This window comes from Abramis brama, assembly GCF_963993115.1.
Source record: "Abramis brama genome assembly, chromosome: 18".
Taxonomy (NCBI): Eukaryota; Metazoa; Chordata; class Actinopteri; order Cypriniformes; family Leuciscidae; genus Abramis; species Abramis brama.
The window spans coordinates 23801947-23822820 of NC_139980.1; the positions used below are offsets into that span (position 1 = coordinate 23801947).

General features: G+C 38.2%; 2 protein-coding genes across 3 annotated transcripts in view; one reads left to right on the forward strand and one right to left on the reverse strand.

The window, feature by feature from the left end:
- The first annotated feature begins 563 nt into the window (after positions 1-563).
- Positions 564-3838, forward strand: henmt1 (HEN methyltransferase 1). Its single transcript, XM_084090614.1, has 6 exons — positions 564-860; positions 986-1101; positions 1284-1418; positions 1520-1702; positions 2258-2438; positions 3189-3838. Exons 1-6 carry the CDS (start codon positions 777-779, stop codon positions 3681-3683), a joined length of 1194 nt encoding a protein of 397 aa, XP_083946740.1. The 5' UTR covers positions 564-776; the 3' UTR covers positions 3684-3838.
- A 24-nt stretch (positions 3839-3862) lies between these two features.
- Positions 3863-20874, reverse strand: part of fam102bb (family with sequence similarity 102 member Bb) — a 36953-nt gene continuing 19941 nt past the window's right edge. The window contains exons 4-11 of one of the 2 annotated variants that reach the window (XM_084090615.1): positions 20502-20618; positions 13423-13469; positions 12819-12922; positions 10471-10566; positions 7952-8147; positions 7713-7849; positions 6822-6891; positions 3863-6224 (exon numbers count right to left, since the gene is read on the reverse strand). In XM_084090615.1, the coding sequence (XP_083946741.1) occupies positions 6182-6224; positions 6822-6891; positions 7713-7849; positions 7952-8147; positions 10471-10566; positions 12819-12922; positions 13423-13469; positions 20502-20618 (810 nt within the window). In that variant the 3' untranslated portion in view covers positions 3863-6181. The remainder of the gene's footprint in view (positions 6225-6821; positions 6892-7712; positions 7850-7951; positions 8148-10470; positions 10567-12818; positions 12923-13422; positions 13470-20501; positions 20619-20874) is intronic. The other variant, XM_084090616.1, reaches the window with a different exon arrangement.

Consider the following 20874-nt stretch of genomic DNA (forward strand, 5'->3'; position numbering starts at 1 on the left):
AAACAGGTTGAAAAACAAAAAGTTATTTAAAAGTCAAGTCATCTTAAATTCCAATGTAGTGAAACAGCTGTTGTCAGGGGGTGCTGCAGCACCCTCAGCACCCCTAGTTCCCGCAGCCATGCATCCGGGTACTTTTTGCCTACTCTTTTATGAGTACTATGAATTCGGACATACTTCTTTTGTCACAAAAGAACTGTTTTCGCCTACTATATAGGGAAGTATACGATTTCGGATGCAGCCCAATTTCATGTTTGTCATCTCACACCAACGCAAGTTAGCTAATACGCCATCTTGCGACTCAAAACACAAATAACAACTGGCTACGAAATGTAACTTTGCAGATTAAAAGCAGGCCAATTAATAATAAGAAGAATATAAATTAATATCATAATATTGTTGCAATGTTCCTTGATGCTAGGCCGATTACTTTTAGTACGTTGTAATGGACTATTTTTCTTAGCGGAAGCTTAAGTGGGTATTTTATCCCTGACAAAATGAGGGTGAAATTATTATAAAATACATTTTTGTATGGGAAACGGTTCATTGGATCACACGATATTTTGTAGCTCAACGGCCTTGTTCATGAAATACAATAGTCCATTTTTAAAAAAATGCATTTGTTTTAATGGCCGTTGGTTAAGATTGAGTGTGTTTGGGTAAAGCACTGAAAGCATTCACACTGCTGAGCTGAAGTGTCACCGTCCTCCTCGAGCATGCCATGTGTTTAATGAGGACTGACAACCGAGCAGACTGACTGACTGACCAAGACACTCACTATGACCACACCGTTTTCTCCCCCGCTGTACATGCAGCGATACCAGTTTGTTATCGATTACGTGCAAACCTACCGACCTAGAAAGGTAAATACATTTATACATTATAGTTAAGTTGCGTTGGCCTTTGACGCTTCGTTTGAACTTGCGTGCTTATCAGTAGTCTTTTTACATCTTCCTACATGAATTTGATCGCATTTCTCCGTCCGCAGGTCATCGATTTCGGATGCGCTGAATGTCGCTTACTGAAAAAACTGAAGTTTCATCGCAACGGTATACAGTTACTAGTGGGAATTGATATCAACAGTGTCGTCCTCCTAAAAAAAATGTAAGTTTGGCATTTTGCCTGCGAACTACTCATGTTTGTGTAGTATACGGCATTAAAATGGAAGAACAATCTCATAAGGCCAACGTTTTATACTACATAAGTGGAATTAAAGGCCTGCATGTACTTTGGACCATCTCAAAAAAATCTGGCTTCCTGCGTTCATCCATCTTTTTTCTTGCCAGGCATACATTGGCTCCACTTGTGAGTGACTACCTTCAGCCAAGCAACGGGCCTTTGACCATTGAGTTGTACCAAGGGTCTGTCACAGAGCGGGAGCCGTGCACCAGAGGATTTGATCTTGTGACATGTGTTGAGCTGTGAGTGTGCCACATATCTTGTTTTTCAAGCATATAAACTAAACATTACTTGAAAATTGTATGTTCTACTTGAGTTTTTCAACTTGCCAACGTCTCTTAAGAATCGAACATCTGGAGCTTGAGAAGGTGGAGAGCTTTTCAGAGGTGGTGTTTGGGTACATGGCACCAGGTGCCGTGATTGTCAGCACACCCAATGCAGAGTTCAACCCTCTGTTGCCGGGCCTGAGAGGCTTCAGAGACTACGATCACAAATTCGAATGGACTAGAGATGAATTTCAGACTTGGTAAGGAAATGTTCATTATCTAGTGTAAACATTTTCCAGTGTTGATTTAAGATCCGATTTAAGGATAAATTTTAAACATTTTTTTTGGCTTAAAGGGTTAGTTCACCCAAAAATGAAAATTATCCCATAATTTACTCACCCTCAAGCCATCCTAGGTGTATATATGGCTTTCTTCTTTCAGCCAAACACAATCCGGAGTAATAATTAAAAGAAAAATCCTGGCTCTTCCAAGCTTTATAATGGGAGTGAATGGTACCATAGTTTTTGAAGCTCCAAAAAGCACACCCATCCATCATAAAAGTAATCCACATGGCTCCAGGGGGTTAATAAAGGCCTTGTGAAGCGAAGCAATGCGTTTTTGTAAGAAAAATATCCATATTTATAGCTTTATAAACTATAATTACTGGTTTCCGGTAACTGCCGTACTCGAGTCTACTATAGTTCCGACGGAAGAGTGACCTATGATTCGACGCAGGGTGAGTAAATTATGGGATTATTTTCATTTTTGGGTAAACTAACCCTTTAAAAAATGTCCCAATTCTGTCTCTTCCTCAGGGCTCACAGAGTTTGTAGAGAATATGGTTACTCCGTGCAGTTCACTGGAGTTGGAGAAGCTCTTGACCACTGGAGAGATGTGGGATTCTGCACACAGATCGGTGTGTTCCAGAGGAATTTTGATGGGATAAATTGGTCCATGAGCAATGCTGAACACTTGGAACCCTCAGTGTACAGACTGGTGAGAAATTTGTATTTTTTTCTTAAGAGGTGTTGCACTTGCATTTTCTTAATTGTTTAAATTAATTGTACTGTACATTCTAAATCGTCATTGTATCACTTGCACTAAAGCAGTCAGTTTAGTTTAAGCGCTGAAATGCACTTGATTTCTTTTTCACCACAATTAGGCAAAAAACATATTGATCACACATTTTTAATCAAAATAACAACTTGATCTTCTGGTGGAACAGCAGACTTTTCAATGGTGACATGCCAGACTTCTCCAATTATTTAGTCAGTTTAAACCCCGCCCCTTTTGAACTGCAAGCACGCATTCAGATCTTCCTCCATCCAATCAACAAATCATGCATTTTTTTAATAATCTGTTTCACTCGGATGTATGTCACAATACAGAATTATCTAATAATTTTTGACAAAGAGGTTCTGAATGTTCCTTATGTTTTCATAGTAAAAATTACTTTCTTTCCAGCATGAAATGGAAGTTGAGGTTTAAACAAACTAAATTATTAAAGAAATCCGACATATGCCATAGAAGATCGAGTTATGACATTTGATTAAAAATTAAACATGCACGAATGAATCGTTCCCAATAAGATCAATAACATTGCATTTCATGGCAACTTTAAAACTCACAGGTTTAAGCTATATATAGATATATATATATATATATATATATATATATGTAAGTTATTTCTTGTCTGAAAACTGCTTAAAACTCGCAACTCATCTTTTTTTGTTGTTCCTCATTAAGTTGTACAAGGTGGTATATCCGAGCCTGTGTGATAACAACATCTACCAGAAGACTTTGGTTAATGAGGTCCTGTATGAGGCACAACACCTAAAACAGGAATGGCTTAGTAGGCTGAACATGGACTCCAACAACAATGCACGTTTTTATGGTCCTCCATTTATGGAAGCTTTGCAGCATGGGGATGTATGCGAGTGGCAGCCTGTCTACCAGCAGGACCGCAACATTTGTGTGCCCTTGATGCGTGTGTGGTTCAGCCCCAAAGTGAGAGCGCTGTGCGGGAGCGTGCAGCGTCTCAGGGAGGAACTGCTGGAGGAGGAGCGGGTGAGGATGAGCGCTGACGGAACGGTGCTAAACCTGCCTGCCGATGATGAGGAAGAGGTAGAGGAAGAAAAAGAAGAAGAAGAAGAAGAGGAGGTTGTGAAAACAGTATCAGGTGTATCAAACATTGTGGAGGAGGACTGGGATAGGGAGCTTGGGTGTTACGAAGGTGTATAACAGATCCGCAAAGCTCTGTAACCAAAATGTAAAAAAGGAAGCTGCACTTGATGTTTGTTCTGTCAAAACCATATTTGAAGGACATATTTAGATAATATGGCCAAAACTGTTATCGATTGGAAATGTTCTTGAAAAGACAACAATTAAACATGTAATTAAAAATGCAAATATGTGACACCTTCTTTGGAATGTGGTTTTATTTAACAGTGTGTGGTACATACCTTACCAGCATCATAACAGAACACATGGCATGGAAGCCACTATTGGTCAAAAGTTGGAACACAACATTGCGAGACATTTAAAAAGCAATGTCACCTTTAAACATCAGACACAGTACAATTACGAGGACCAAAACTTCACAGAAGAGATAAAGCCACCATGTTTTTACAACATGTAAAGTACCAGGACCTACTTACAGGTTATGTAAGAGAATTAGGGAAGAAAAATTATGGTAAAATCTTACAATATCAGTATCACTAAAGCTCAAATACATAAAAATAGACTTCATTTTGGCAGTAGATCAATTAAACAATTAAAAATCAAGTTCAAAGTAACTCATATTACTGAGTGTCTGCTGAAAAGTAATGAGGCTAACATATCGCAGATAACCTCTAAATAAATGAATATTTGCAAACATTCACTACAGAGCCCTTAAAAAAGGACACCTTGATGGAAAAAGTATGAGATGCTTTTGCGTTCCCAGAAGAAATGTTCCATTTGCTCACAAATTCTTTGCGTTCCTGTGAGAAACTTTGCTTTCGCTCGTAAAACTTTTGAGTTCTTTGCAAGTGACCGCAAAAAATTTTTTTGTGAAAGAACACAAAAGCACTAAAATAGAAATTTCTCTCCCATCTCATATTTCTTCTGTCACAGAAAACTCTTTAGGGGCTCCGTACATTCGCAGTGTGGTGCTTCGATATTTGTGCAGTAATAGTGAAAGTAAATAATAAACCTGAGATGCGTGGCCGAGTTGAAACCAAGCTTCCTGTCAGTATTTTTTTAGTGTTTGGATCTCAGCGGGCCTAGCAAAGACTACAAAAAAAAAAAAAAAAACGCTTCGGACACGTTGAGTTGGTGTGACACCCATGCATTTCTACACTATAACTCTAGACAATATGATATAATCAAGTGCTACAAATAGATTGTACACACTCTCATCAGATAATCCCCACACACACTTAAATTGCAGAGGCAAGTAATTTTACATTTATAAAACAGTAAATGGCTTTTGAGAAGATATGGGAATACGGTCACATAAAACTAGAGAAGCACTAACTTATGCTTCTGATATGCCCTATAGCTGATCTTACAGACAGAGATACCATGAAAAGTAGTCATTAAAATACCTTCATTTTAATGATACATCAAGTAACTACAAAAACATGGATAAAAAGGTGTTTTTGTAGTGTTATAGATAGGATTAGAAGAGCTACACGCCGCTTGAGAGCCTTTTGCTAAACATTTCAAGCATTGCTGACATGGTTAAATGCTTCATTCTGTGCTGCTATGTTACTAAGTGTAGCTTGAGAACAGCTTGGCTCATTTTGTCCTTGTGTGAAAGCGTAATATAGTTAGGTGATGTCATTAATTATGTCATAGACTGCTGCCAGAGAAGTACTTATCAAATATTCACCTGCCCAGATTTGAAGTAGCTAATGTGTCTATAAACTGAACTGCAAAATGACTTAGTCCCATTTAACATATAATGGAGATGTAGGAGTTTAATCTACATTTAAATGCTCAAGCCGAAAGTCATTTTCAGCTACAAATAAAGAAGAATAACACATTTAATGTGTATGAGTTAACTTGATCAAAAGCTCAGTCTCAAAACTCCCTACAATGTTGGCGATAAACAAAAAGTTTATGTAAAGTCCTTCAATTCAAAGTGCTATTCAATTGCACATTTTTTTCAAGTCTGAAAACGCCTCCATCTGTCAAACACATCACGACTTCTCACACGCTAAAAAGTGAGACGCGGGTGGGTGAGGACGGTTTGATTTCCATTCGTACAGTAATGAAATGACAAAAAAAAAAAATGCGTAAAGAGGTCACCTTCATCTGCAGACATATAGATGTATATGTAATGATGTATATAATCCACCAAATGTTACTGACAGACCCCTTAAAATGGCTCAAACATGTAAACATGGTAAAAAATAAACATATCTCACTAAAATAACAATATGAAATATAATTTTTTTTAAATCAGTGAGGAAAATATAGGGAAAAGCTCTCTGATTTGCAATTGCAGACATATTATAAGACAAACTTTACCTCACAGTGAAACACAAGACACCAAATGGCAGCCTCATCCAGAGGAGCTGTCATTTCTTTATGTAGCCAGCAGAGGACACTGTTTCATCGAAAAGCTGAAACAAGTTTGTGACTAACACTGCTAATGTGAGAGGAGACGAACATGTCTGAATCTTTTTGTCCCTTTCTCCTCCCACGAAACAGACTTTGGTTTTTGACACTTCTCCTTCTGGCATCTCCCAACTCTAGCGTTTAATCACCACCTGTTCGTAGGCACCAGCTCCAACCCTGAAAAGAGAAGAACTCAGCATTTACATACAACTCGGTAAATGCACTGATTTACACTTTTTTTAAAGCGTGGGGGAATACCACTGCTTACTATTTTATTTTGCTGTGTTATTTAAAGAGACAGTAACCCGAAAATAAAATTGTCATCGTTTACTCACCCTCATGTTGTTTCAAACCTACATGGCTTACTTTCTTCTTCTAAAAAGAGATTTAACAGAAAAGGAGGTTTATCAGAACATCCAAGCCCTTTTTTTTCATATAATGAAAGTGAATGGTGACTGGAGATGTCAAGCTCCAGAAATTACCATAAAAGTAATCCATATAAATGTATGTATTATATTTCACATCTTCATCATACATGCTATTGTATGGCTTCAGAAGACTTAGAAGATGGCACACAAATACATTTATGATCCCTTTAGGTATTTTTTAAAGCTTGGCAGACCCAGTCCCCATTCACTTTCATTGTGTGGAAAAGAGCTGCTAGGACATTATGCTAAACATTTGCTTTTGTGTTCCAAGGAAGAAAGAAAGTCATTTGGGTTCGGAACAGCATGAGGGCGAGTACATGATGACAACATTTTCCTTCAAACTTACCTGGCAGGAAGGTGGTGGCTACCAAGTGCTGTGCTCCCACCAGGACCCACAAACAAGCGCAGACCTTCCTCTGAAACACACACACACTTGAATCAGATATCGCCTCCATTGCACACACACAAAGTCACGACTTCTCTGGGGCATACAAAAACCAAATCGGTCCAATTCTAATGAGAACCTGTCGACAGGTCATCTAAAAAATAATACGAAAACTAATACAGTAGGACACACATATGAAGAGGGTTCAGGCTCTGGCACAGATACACTTCAGTACACCAACTGAGTAGCAGAAGCAGCTACCGGTAAACATTGCTACCAATTAAACATACTGTTTCTAGCTCTGCGTTTTCTATTTCTGTTTGCTCTTGATCCAAGTTTGCTCTGATATCACTTCATCTCAAGCATGACAAATAAATGGGCCAAAATGCGATTTTTATGTCAGCAAGAATTCGCCATGTTACACACAGTGTTAATAGATTATTAGCAATCAGAATGAAATAAAGATGGAATTTCTGCAATATTATTGGACAGACAACAAATCAAAAATATGAATGTTTAGTAACAGTTAATGAGAGATGAACTTGAATCCCATGAAACAAATGATGTAAACAAATAATGGTACAATATAAAATGAGATTTATAATAATAATACAATTTATTTATATAGCGCATTTCCAGTGCTCCAGGACGCTTAAGCAGTCAAAATAAAATAAACATGGATTTTTTTCAGGATTCTTTAATGAATAAAAAAGCATTTATTTGTAATATAAACATTATAAATGTTTTTTACATTACAAAATGTCATTTAGTGCCTCTCACATACTCTGATGGAAATTTTCTAGTAGTACCTTTAGGGATGTCTGCTAATAAACTTGAAGAAGCCATTTTTACCTTCAGCGCTGGAGTCCAGCATACTGTGGGTGAAATCCTGACTTTGCAGGATCTTCTCTACTACATCATCAGCATCCACCCGTGTGGCATCCACCCTTTTCAGCTGAGACTCCATGGAGTCCTGTTTCACTGGGTACCTTTGTATATATGAGGAAAATAACCTATATTGATTTAATATCCTGCATCTAAAGCTTTATGAATATTGAGTATATATGCAGTGGTAGCAGTGTCTGTCTGACCTGCTGGCAGCCCTGTCAGGGGTTGATGGCTGTTCAGGCACAGCAGCACAGGCTGTAGGTGGCGCTGTAGTTTGGTCACTCTCCTCACTGGGCTCAGGGATGCTTGCAATGCCAGTGGAAGCACTGCCGATCGAAGTGTTTCTTCTGTGGGAGAACTCCGACAGACTGGAGGAACGCGAGTGACTCGTACTATAGCCTAAGAAAACATGACACAACATTGTTTTAAAATTAAAATTAAAAAGACAGGAAAAAGTTGATCTGCCCTGGTAATGCACAGACTATATACACTTTAAAAACCTTCACAGATGAATCAATCACTTTGTATTGAAGGCCGGGGAGCTTCAGAAAATGAAAACACTAGTATGGGCCACCAGTGGAGGACGAATATCATCCCATACATGCCTATGCACACACCAACTCCCATGGTCCCGGACAGATATGTGATGACTAGGGTTAGGTATCCTTTTAATTTTAGTGATTTCAATTACAATTCAGATTCTGATTCCCAGTTTCGAATCCAATATGCTAAAAAAAAAAGGTCAAACATTTAGGCTAGATATCAAACATTTATTGTGTCTTTTTGCAAAACATTCTGTCGCAGCTGAAATACCATGAACAAAAATCAGTAGCCTAAAGAACAACTAACTAATAAACTAGACTAACTAATCTGAATTTCAAACATTATTAAAGACAAGTATACAGTCAGTAATAAAATAAGAACAAATAAGCAAATTAGCAAATAAAAATACAACTGAACAAAGTTCAGAAATTGAAATCAAATGTAAAACACTGCATAGTTTTTATTAATAAAACATAGATTAATCCTTATTTAAGTTACAAAAGTTATTCAGTCAAGATCAGTAAGTGATTTTCTTTTTCTTTGATTAACAGTAATGACGTTAAGACCTAATGCACGGATCCAATATACTGTTACACATGTTTTCTTTCTCAACTGTTTATGTTCACTTAAAACATAACCAACTGTGTTTACGAGGATATTTTGACATAATTTTGTGTGTATTTGTCCACGCAAGCGCAAGAAGACGCGATAGAGAACTCAATTCAGTATTAGTACACAATATGGAAGGTGGCTTTTTGTGTGTACGTTCTGGATGTGCCCAGCACAAAAAAACAGCGCTCTAGTGCCGAATTGAGTTCTCTTTCGCGTCTTCTTGCGCTTTAATGGTTTAAAACCACATTAAAATGCGCACACAGAAATCAATAAGCGGAATCAAAATTGTAATTTTTTAACAAGTATCTAATTCCTGACCTTAAGTATCCAATTCCAGAATTGGTAGCAATTTTAGATTTCCAACCCTAGTGATGACTTCTGTTTGCTTTGTGGGACTTTAAAACTAACTTTACACTTTGAGATGCTCTAATGCAAAAAGGTCAAAGTGAGGAATGTGTAACTGAATCTAAGAGAATAGCTTAATGAAATAAGGACTGAGTGCTGTCTCCTCTCTGGAAGTACTAGAGGAAGTAGTGTTATCAAATTAGATCTGGGACATTTAATCCAGCCATTTTGTGATGGCACAGAATCTTTCTAAGAGCCCAGTTTCATATTATTTAATAAAGCAAATAGCACTTTCCACAAACTGAAAACAAAATAGGGCCTTAAAATGTCTTGTTTAGCAAAATGGTCAGTGAAAGGAGGTGCTTAAAGGTTGTATCAGTGATTTCAGGCCCAAAAAAAAAAGATCACATTCATCTAATCTTTCCTAACGATCCGCTAGCTGCCCGCCCCATAAGCATGCCGTCAAAAAAACGCATCTCTGTAGGCAGCCTAGGCTCTGAGATCTGCACACAAAAACAATTGGTTTCACCAATCACCGACAGGGGGTGGGTGTTGTGAGGTTTTGTGCTTGTGCACGGCTGCACGCGAAGTCGGAGCTGAAGAAGTAGCTGGCTCAAAACCTCACAACACCCACCCCCTGTCGGTGATTGGTTGGAACACTATTTGTTTTGGTTTTGAGTGGTTGGTGAAACCAATTGTTTTTGTGTGCATATCTCAGAGCCTAGGCTGCCTACAGAGACGCGTTTTTTTGACGGCATGCTTATGGGGCGGGCAGCTAGCGGATCGTTAGGAAAGATTAGATGAATGTGATAAAAAAAAATTTGGGCCTGAAATCACTGATACAACCTTTAAATTGTTAAATGTTCAAACTCAAAAGGTCAAAATAATGGGACACCAAAAAGTACCCTATATGTGGAAAGTGCAACCTAACTAAATATAATGTGAGCTAATGAATTTGCGCACACATTCTTTCTTTCTCATATGTGCACACACATATCTCCACTCCATCACACAGAACGGAGTCACATGACATGCAGCCTACGTGCAAAATACAAAATTATTTAATCATCTTGCAATACAACGGCATGATGTTGATTGACAGCCTGATGTTACAGCCAGGGTAGCAGACAATACAATTCATTCAAGTCTAGCAAGACAGCAGTCACATCGACACATCGCCAATTAGTGATCAGAGAGAAAACAGTGGAAAAGGAAAGCCTACCTGATACTTTGGACTGCTGACTAGCATAACTGGACGTTCGAGAGTGTCCGCACAGCCCAAGTTCATCAGGCAGAGAGCCACACTTCCCTGATGTCTCTGTGGACATAAGGGATTCAGTTCAGTCCTAATTAATCCTGCTCAATCGCTTTACGGGATTCAATGCCAATTTAACCCGTTCTTCTCCCATTTTTTAACCTTACAGTAGATTATATATCTGATGTAGTCATGCACTTGTCCATTGAGAGTTTTCAGGCATTCAATATGATTTGGCTATTTAAATTAGGGATGTTGATTAGAAAATCAACATTCTCAAAATAAAACGTCTCGAAATCGATTAGTCAGGGGAAATCCAATATAATTAGACTGGTTTAGGGTCATGTCCACCAGATACTGATCAGACATATAAGGGATATATAAATGGCAAACATGGCTCAATTTCAATAAATATATTTTTATTTGATACATAAATATATATACTAAATACCTACAACCTTTTTGCCACTATAACCTTTAGTGTTCACAAAGAGAAAAAAAGGATTATGGATATTAATTGCTAAGCAAAATTCAAAATTTGTTGAATTGGTTACAAAAGTTTATGATGATTGTAGCCTTTAAAATTGCAAGCACAAGGTTTTATTTCCTGTGTTAGCATATTTCCTATTAAAACCGGAAGTTGAGGCATGGCACATTTCTAAATGATCCTTCTGTTAACATCACACCTATGAATCATGATTTTCTACTTGCTAATTCTAGTTGAGAGCAGGTGGTGTATTAGAAGGAAGGAATTTCTTATTCTATTAAGTATTTTATTGGCTAGAAATTTGCATATGCACATAATAATCATTTTCATTAATCATTTTTTGCCATTAATATTTTGGTCCAGGATATTTATTTATTTTATTTTATTGTAAATTTTAAGTACGCTAGCATCAGTGTATTGAACTATTAAAAATAATTTAAATAAATATTAAATAAAATAAATTATAAATATTAGATGGAAAACTTAAACTTAAAAAACAATTTTAAATGTTGCCTTTGACAATTAAGTTTTACTTGAACTTAAACTAATAAAATAAGTTTATGTTCAAGTACTAAATTACTAAAATTGTTTGACAAATGACAAAAGCAACAATTTATTTTTATTTTTACAAAAAATTCAATTTAAATATAAAATAAGAGAAAATTCAAATAAAAGCTAATTCAAAATATGAATAAATACAATAATAGTATATTAAAAAAATGCTAAAATAACACTGGCTAACATATGCACAGCCTTAAAGGTAACAGATTAAGCAATGCTTTTATCGCTTGTTTCTGCTCAATGTCTAATAGTGCCCCCTACCGTATAACAGTGAAAAGACGGAAAGCTGGAAAATTTCGTCAATGGCAGGAATCGTTCTCATAAATTATGTAAAATTCCGTCAATGGCGGGAAAGAGTTAATAGCTACAAAACTCTAAAATATTCAAGCTGAATAAACAATTAAAAATATCTACATCAAATCGTTGCTCTCACTGACTTGTTGGGTGTTCAAAGACTAGAGACCGTCCTGACCAATCTCTAAATGAGTCTTCTCCACAAACTCCCTTCAAAAGAGTAGCACTTCTCTGCCAAAATCCCAGGCCAAATCATATTTAACTCTTCAACATGTTCCTCTGAACAAATGGTGATACTGATTAATTCATCAATCGCCTCAGACAGCAAGCCACTTTTGGCATCTTGTCTTGTATTGCATTAAAATTTCAGATTAAATACTATGAATATTAATATGGCTTTAATATTGTTCAGTGATCGCAACTCAAAATCACTACAGAAGAGGCACTTGGAAGCTAATCATGTTTTATGAATTGTAAGCCTGCTCTTCACCATAAGCAGTCAGTCATAGTGAATCACTACGAAAACTGAGTTAAGAGTCAACAGCGGCACATGGCTAAATTATACATTAAAGACTAAAGCTTTCGCCAGCCTCTGGACAGAAAAGGCACACAGCATGTATGAGGGAAAAGAAAGGATAAAAGAGAGAGTGGGGGAGAGAGAGCACTCTTTCAAGCTCCTGTTAGTTGAGCCGCATCAAATCAAACATACAGTCTTGTTTTTTACTCCAGGACTGGATGCAAAATTAATGAGAAGCTTTTCAAAGGGTGTTTGATTTGGACAGTTGATTAGAACAACCAACATAATGCAAACAAAAAAATATCAGAAATGCATACACATTTAAGCACATGTAAAGGACAAATGTAAAAAAAAACAACAACAAAAAAACAAGGTCTGTGTTTGGAGCTGTTGTGTTTGTGTGTCTCATTTCGATTCATTGCAAAAAGTGACCAGTGCATTTTGTGTTAAGTTTACCTGAGAGGCTCAGAAAAGGTTTCTGTGTGTCTCCTCCTTTCCTGTCTTCCAGCAGGCTCTCGGCATCACCTTGAATGCCTATCACCATGGCGGTGGACGGAGGCCTAATACGTGGAGAACCCGCATTCAACAATATGGTTTAAATGGATTTGAATGAACGGATTGTAAAAAAATGCTGAATTAAAGAACTAAACCATTTCAGTCCGCCTACTGACTGTGCTCCAAAAGCAACCCCCAGAATCCCCGAACTCCATACTCTCCCCACGCTTTAACCCACACAAATGTTTTTAGCAGGTTTTTGCCTTCACGCACAGTGTGAGCTACAGTGAGTGGGTGGACAGTGTTGGTTTCCAGTATGCAAATCTGTGTTCAAAGCTCTGACTTCCCCAGAGCACAAATTAACACTCCTTCCCAACACACGGGCCATTTCTGAGAAAATACTGTTATAGCAACTTCAAATGTTTAACAGGAAAGGTCTCTGTGGGTCTTTAGCTAAATCTAAATTTAAAAATGCAGATAGGATGCCACAGAGATAGAAATAGGCCCTTTTCACAACCAAACTTCAATTCTTTTTCACTTCAATACTGAATTATAACACACTCACGTTTTGAAGCAGGGGTCCCCAGACATCAGCTGTGTGCTAATAATCACCTGCAGGCAAAGACAAATGACAAAATATAAGAAACTGGATGTGTATGATATTTAACATTTCATTTTTGGCCCTTACAGAAACTAACTAAATAAATAAATAATGTTTGGATGGTTTCCAGGATGTTGCAAGGCAGTTGCTAAAGTGTTTATTAGAGCATTGCTATGCGATTGCTAGGGTGTTCTGAATGGTTGCTAGGTTACTTACTGCCCAGGTAAAAAGAGAGGGACTTTTTCCACCTGTTTAATCATCTGCCAGGTAAAATTCTAGGTTGAATGTTTTTTTGTTTGTTTTTGTTTTTAAGTTTTTTTCCCTCAATTTTAACAGACTTTCTAAAGCGTGCGGTGTGTTTGGTGGGGTAATTGGGTCATTAATAATGAATGGGGAAATGTCACATGAGAGGCAATGCCTCCATCGTGCTATGATTGTATATGATTGGTTTGTGCGATAAATCCCACCTCTCGTTTTCGTGCATGTTCCGCATTCGCAAATCAGTCTGAATGAACAAAATGATGGACTTAATGGGAAGACTAATTAAAGAGCAAGTAAACAACTCGCTTTGTCATGTCAAAATCAAACTGAAAATTTTATGACTGGGTTTTTTTTAAGTGATCAATCAGCATGGTGAAATTAAAGGTACATTTTCTGTACATTTTCATCCCATGTCTGTGATCAGTGTTTACTAGGGGGGCCATATGTCCGGATTTTGGCCGGGCAGTCTGGATTTTAAGCCCCCTGTCCGGCGCAACCTCAAGCTCCGGCACTCATTTGTCCTCCTTTTTGGAGTTGCGCTGAATCGGCCTAAAAAAAACCCCGCTCTAGAATCTTTATTGGGACGCAGCAGCATAGCGTCTAATGCCGTAAGATCTCTGGTCAAACAAATGATTGGCTGAAAGCGGTGTCAAAAAAATATCTGATATATCATTGGTTAAGAACGTAAACAAGCCTCCACGACGTGGAGTCCACGTGCTGGTTACATCATATCATAACGTTAACATGCCGAAACGTCAGACCTCATTTAATCCGGAATGGATAAAAGAGCACGAATTTGGCCATGATGACCCTAGAGGTGCTGTTGTTGCCTGAGCTGCTGCAGAGGGTTAACTTCTTTGTTAAGAACTGAAATGTGTATTTATTTATTTTTCACGTTCATTATTTGTTTATTTATGTATTTCTGATATTTCCAGAAGTCCAGAAATGTTACGTTTTCAGGCAAAGACAGGTTCATCTCAGTGGTCAGTTCTTGAATAAATACAAATACTGTGAACAAACACTTTTTTGCCTCTTCTGTTACACATAGGTCTACATCAAGATATATCGTAGATCAAATTGTCTGGCTATGAATAGAGTAGGCTATTTCAGAATCACTGTATCATGATACCATCGATATGATGGACAAAACTGTATTGTAGTTGCGAGTACACCAGGGTCCTATGCAATTATTCTTGCCTCACTAAATGCCGCAAAGTGTCCTCCTTTTTGTTGTTAAGGAAATGGCTACCCTAGTGTTTACCAAGCTTGATGATTGAAAATCCCAAAATAAATAGACTATTAGCCTATAAAGAACAGCAAAACTTCAGTTCACAAATAAAATATATTGTTTAAATTAATACTGCCGTTAGATATTATTTTGGAATATATGTAAAAATGCTTAAAATCACTAATTTGATGAGATTTATAATTGGTTTTAATAAAAAATACAGAATTGTATTTAGTTTCTTATTTTATGTAATGTAATGTTTATTTAACCAGGAAAATGTGACAACATCAAGTGTAATATGGGACATGAATTTACATTTGATGTATTAAAAATGTATTTATTGCAGCTCCTTTATTCCCAGTCTTTCTGAAACACACTGATTTCTACAAAGCTCCTCCTTCCGAGAAGCTTAGAGTGCTCTGATTGGCCAGCTGACCCAGTGATTGGCCAAACACCTCAAGCGTGTGTCAGAAATGTAACGCCTCATGCCATAATCGTGAGCTTCAGCTTCCAAGGCTTCTAAAGCAATTTTTGTAAACACAGTTAATAATAATTAGGGCCCAAGCCCTGAAAGGGCGAAGGCTCTATTGTTTTCGTAAGGATTATTAGGGCCCAAGCCCTGAAAGGGCGAAGGCCCTATTGTTTTCGTAAGGATTATTAGGGCCCAAGCCCTGAAAGGGCGGAGGCCCTATTGTTTTCGTAAGGATTATTATTTATTAGGGCCCAAGCCCTGAAAGGGCGAAGGCCCTATTGTTTCCGTAAGGATTATTAGGGCCCAAGCCCTGAAAGGGCGAAGGCCCTATTGTTTTCGTAAGGATTAATTAGGGCCCAAGCCCTGAAAGGGCGAAGGCCCTATTGTTTTCGTAAGGATTATTTTATTTTTTTAGGGCCCAAGCCCTGAAAGGGCGAAGGCCCTATTGTTTTCGGTAGGATTATTTATTATTATTATTTTTTTGTCAACCTTTCGGGCACTTTTGGGGCCCTTAACATGCTCAAAAACTCTTGAAACTTTTCACACAGGTCAGAACCCACGGCCATCAGGGCCGGGCTGAAGCTGGTACCCGGGCGTGGCGGGGGGCTCAACAGCGCCCCCTTGAACACGGTCTGAAAACTTGGTCCATATATCAAACACGCTTGCATGAATTAATATGAAACTCGGTACACATATAGATCTCATCGGGCCGAACAACTTCCGCACTCTAAGTTATTAGCTCCGCCCAACAGGAAGTCGGCTATTATGGGTTGTTTGAAAAACGCATGCTGTGGAATTTGATGTACTCATCCTAGAGAATTCATCCAATCGCCTCCAAACTCGGTCAGCGTGAAGTCAAGACATTGAGGATGCTAAATTGCAGACGGATTTTTGATATCTCGAACGGTTTGGCCGTGGCGAGGACACGAATTTATGGCGAGAAAAGAGAAACACGAAGTGTTATAACTTCTGCACACATTAACTGATCTTGATGAAACTTCAGCAGTGTGTTCGTGGTAAGAGGCCGATCAGATGGATGTAACTATTGTGAGTCAAAGTTATAGCGCCACCAACTGGTAGCAGGAAGTGTGTCACTTTCAAAATGCTTTTGACAAAAGTGGGGGGGTTACTTTTACCCACAGTTACAAAAATCAGTACGCATATTGGTCTCATCGAGCAGGACAATTTTCTAATTTACAGTCATTAGCTCCGAGCAACAGGAAGTCAGATATTTTGGTTTGAATGTGGATTTCTTTGCAAAATCAGCCTCTGAATTTTTACCCACTCCTGCTAGGTGGTTTATTTTATTCACACCAAACTTTTTCAACATGATGAAAATACATTAAAGATGCTAAATTGTGAACGGATTATACATATCTCAAACGGTTTTGCTATGGCGAGGGATTAAAGTAATGTCAAAAAATGGAAACACTAAAACCCTCGTATCTTCTAAAAATTTAATTATACACCATTTATTTCTATATAAAATTATACAGATATCAGAACTAAACCCATTTTATTATTTTTTTTAATTTAATAACTTTTTAAGTTTAAAAACAGCAAGAATGTTTTTTTTTTGTCCAATAAATAAATAAATCATGTCATTCATAGTGCTATACTGCCCTCTTGAGTTCAAAATCAGGTAGGCCTATTGTCTCTATATAAAAATATACTAGGTATGTGACGGTGAGAATATTTTACCACCGGTTAATCAACGGGTTAATAAACGGGTTAATCAATGTTGTGGAATATTTTGAGTGTATCATAAATTCAGAATAAGGTAAGACAAGTAATATTTTCTGTCTTTTATGTATATATATATACACCAGCCCAACGAATTTATGGCGAATAATGGAAACAGGAAGTGTGTTATAACTTCAGCATACATTAACTGATCTTGATGAAACTTTAGCAGTGTGTTCGTTGTAAGAGGCCGATCACATGGATGTGACTATTGTGAGACAAAGTTATAGCGCCACCAACTGGCAGCAGGAAGTGTGTCACTTTCTAAATGCTTTGAATTTATATTATATATTTTATATATAATATATTATATATATGTATATATATATATATATATATATATATATATATATATATATATATATATATATAAATATATAGCTGCGAGCAGCGATGAAGGGCCAAAGCCGGCGCCACCGCCACCCCGGTGCCTTTAGGTAACTAAAGGCGCCGGGGTTGCGGTGCCACCGGCTTGGGCCCGTAATCGCTGCTCGCAGCTATATATATTTTTTTTTTCTTCATAATTTTTTTTTTTGCCTTTTTGCCACTTTTGGGGCCCTTAACATGCTCAAAAACTCTTGAAACTTTGCACACAGGTCAGAACCTGCGGCCATCAGGGCCGGACTTAAGCTGGTACCCGGGCGTGGCAGGGGGGCTCGACAGCGCCCCCTGGAATGGGGTCCGAAATCTTGGTCCATATATCAAACACGCTTGCATGTAATAATATGAAACTCAGTACACATATAGATCTCATCGGGCCGAACAACTTTCGTGCTCTAAGTTTTACAAAAGCCCAACAGGAAGTCGGTTATTATACGTTGTTTGGAAAACGCATACAATGGAATGTGAAATACTCCTCCTAGGGAATTCATCCGATCGCCACCAAACTCGGTGTGAATGAAGTCAAGACATTGAGGATGAATTCTTGCGAACAGATTTTTGATATCTCGAACGGTTTGGCTGTGACGAGGAAACGAATTTATGGCGAATAATGGGACACGGGAAGTGTGTTATAACTTCTGCATACATTAACTGATCTTGATGAAACTTCCGCAGTGTGTTCGTTGTAAGAGGCCGATCACATGGATGTGACTATTGTGAGTCAAAGTTATAGCGCCACCAACTGGCTGCAGGAAGTTTGTCACTTTCAAAATGCTTTGAAGTCACTTTCTTATTTTTACCCGATTTGCTTAAAATTTTATGTGTATAATGTAAACACACGGCAGATGTAGACCTGTGGAAGGATTATTGATATCTTAGATACTGTTGCCGTGGCAACGCATGAAACTTTAATATTCTTTTCGGATGCTTTTGAGACTCTTCACATGCTTGAAAATGCATGAAACTCGACAGACACATCACATTTATTATCCAGTAGACGTGCAAAGTTTCAGAAACGGGCGTGGTGGAATGGCTCAGTAGCGCCACCTTTAGTCAAAAATGGGGGCTTAGTTTTTCTTAGAATCACAAAACTTGGTAGGTGTATTGTTCTCATCAAGCCGGACAACTTTCTAATTTACAGTCATTACCTCAGACCAACAGGAAGTCAGATATTTTGGTTTGAATGTGGATTTTCTGGAGAATTTTCTCTCTCTGTGTGTGTGTGTGGGGGGGGATTTGTCTATTCCATTTAATCTTTGTTTTTCAAGGTTTCAGGGGCTTTTGGGGCCCTTAACGTGCTCAAAAACTCTTGAAACTTTTCACACAGGTCAGAACCCACGGTCATAAGAGCCGGGCTGAAGCTGGTACCCGGGCGTGGCAGGGGGGCTCAACAGCTTGGACACGGTCTGAAAACTTGGTCCATATATCAAACACGCTTGCATGAATTAATATGAAACTCGGTACACATATAGATCTCATCGGGCCGAACAACTTCCGCACTCTAAGTTATTAGCTCCGCCCAACAGGAAGTCGGCTATTATGGGTTGTTTGAAAAACGCATGCTGTGGAATTTGATGTACTCATCCTAGAGAATTCATCCAATCGCCTCCAAACTTGGTCAGCATGAAGTCAAGACATTGTGGATGCTAAATTGCGGACGGATTTTTGATATCTCGAACGGTTTGGCCGTGGCGAGGAAACGAATTTATGGCGAGAAAAGAGAAACACGATGTAATATAACTTCTGCATACGTTAACTGATCTTGATGAAACTTCAGCAGTGTGTTCGTGCTTCAGCAGTCCGATCAGATGGATGTAACTATTGTGAGTCAAAGTTATAGCGCCACCAACTGGCAGCAGGAAGTGTGTCACTTTCAAAATGCTTTTGACCGCACTGACATGGATAATGGTGCAGAGCAAGCGTTTTCAATGAACGCACACCATATATATATATATATATATATATATATATATATGGTGTGCGTCCACGGTGAGGAACGGGCAGAGAAGAGCGAACGTTTTTTTGTTCATTCCTACTTCCATAGGAATTCATTGAAAACGCTTGCTCTGCACCATTATCCATGTCAGTGCGGTCAAAAGCATTTTGAAAGTGACACATCGCTGACCAAGCAGCGATGGAGGGCCCAAGCCGGTGACACCGCCTTGGGCCCGCAATCGCTGCTCGCAGCTATATTTATATATATATATATTTTTGTCTGTTTTACAGTATCAGTTCGAGCCCGAGTCAGATTCTGAAAATGCGGATGGATCAAGCCTACCGACCGGGACCAACTTTGCAAACACAACTTGTGCAGAATGTTTCACAGTGGAAAGTAATCTTTGTATATAACCTGCGTTGTACTCTCCTAGGTTAAGAAAGCTGTCCTCTGTAAAATGCCCTGTGCACAAGCAAACTTTTGGGTTGGACTGCTCAGAAACAGCTTTATAAATAAACCTTAACCTCTAAAAGCAAAAGCGATTTTGCTTTCTCATCCAAACACACAGCATCTCTGTGATATGACGACAACACTTTAATTCACTGAAACCTGTCCTACTTTCTCTGCACATTCCTTTGGGGAAGTAGTATCTGGACTTTGATCAAGGCTTTTTAGGCAGGCCTGAATCAGTGTTCTCTGTTAGACAGAATAAATCACTTTGTGGGAGACTATGAGCTTAGTAACTTCGCAGAACGTATACATGCACAAAGAAAGACATTACACGCTAAAAGAAAAAGAAAATATTAAAAAGCATATGACCCCTTTAAGATAGTATGATTGAAGATATACTCATCTAAGTTGAGGAGCTTGTAATACTAATTAGTGACAAGTAGCACCACTAAGACCCACTTACTAACTTATAACTTAATAGCAAAAACAAGTTACATAAATCAAGACTCAAAGCATCAATGGAGTTTAGCTGAGAAGAAAGATCCTGAGAGGAAGTCTGAGCCTTTCTATACCTTAAGGATGGAGTTGTCTTGTCTAGTGTTTTTGGTGTCATAACCCTCCAGCAGACACCTGCGTGTGGTGCTACCCGATCCCGCAAACTCCGCCAGGTTGAGATCAGCAAAACCCAGCTATACAGAGGGACAAAGCAGTACACATTCAGGAAAGAAATTCAGTTTAATCTTGCTTTTGCCAATAAAATAATTATTAAAAATAAAAGGCAATGCCGCTTTTGAATAAAAAGCTAAATAAAAAGGTTAATGCCTTTATAAACAGAAGTGCCCTGCTCATACACAAACAGAAGCGCATACAAACACAATGTTCCAGGGTGATCTATTTTTAGCTGCTACTTTGCTATCAATATTTTATAATCCTCTCAGAACTGTC

Bases quoted from the DNA above. Each gene is read 5' to 3' on its own strand.
- henmt1 (XM_084090614.1), top strand. From the start codon at position 777: ATGACCACACCGTTTTCTCCCCCGCTGTACATGCAGCGATACCAGTTT. The intron at 1,102-1,283 runs GTAAGTTTGGCA...TTTTCTTGCCAG, and splicing joins GTCGTCCTCCTAAAAAAAAT to GCATACATTGGCTCCACTTG. The intron at 2,439-3,188 runs GTGAGAAATTTG...TTCCTCATTAAG, and splicing joins AACCCTCAGTGTACAGACTG to TTGTACAAGGTGGTATATCC.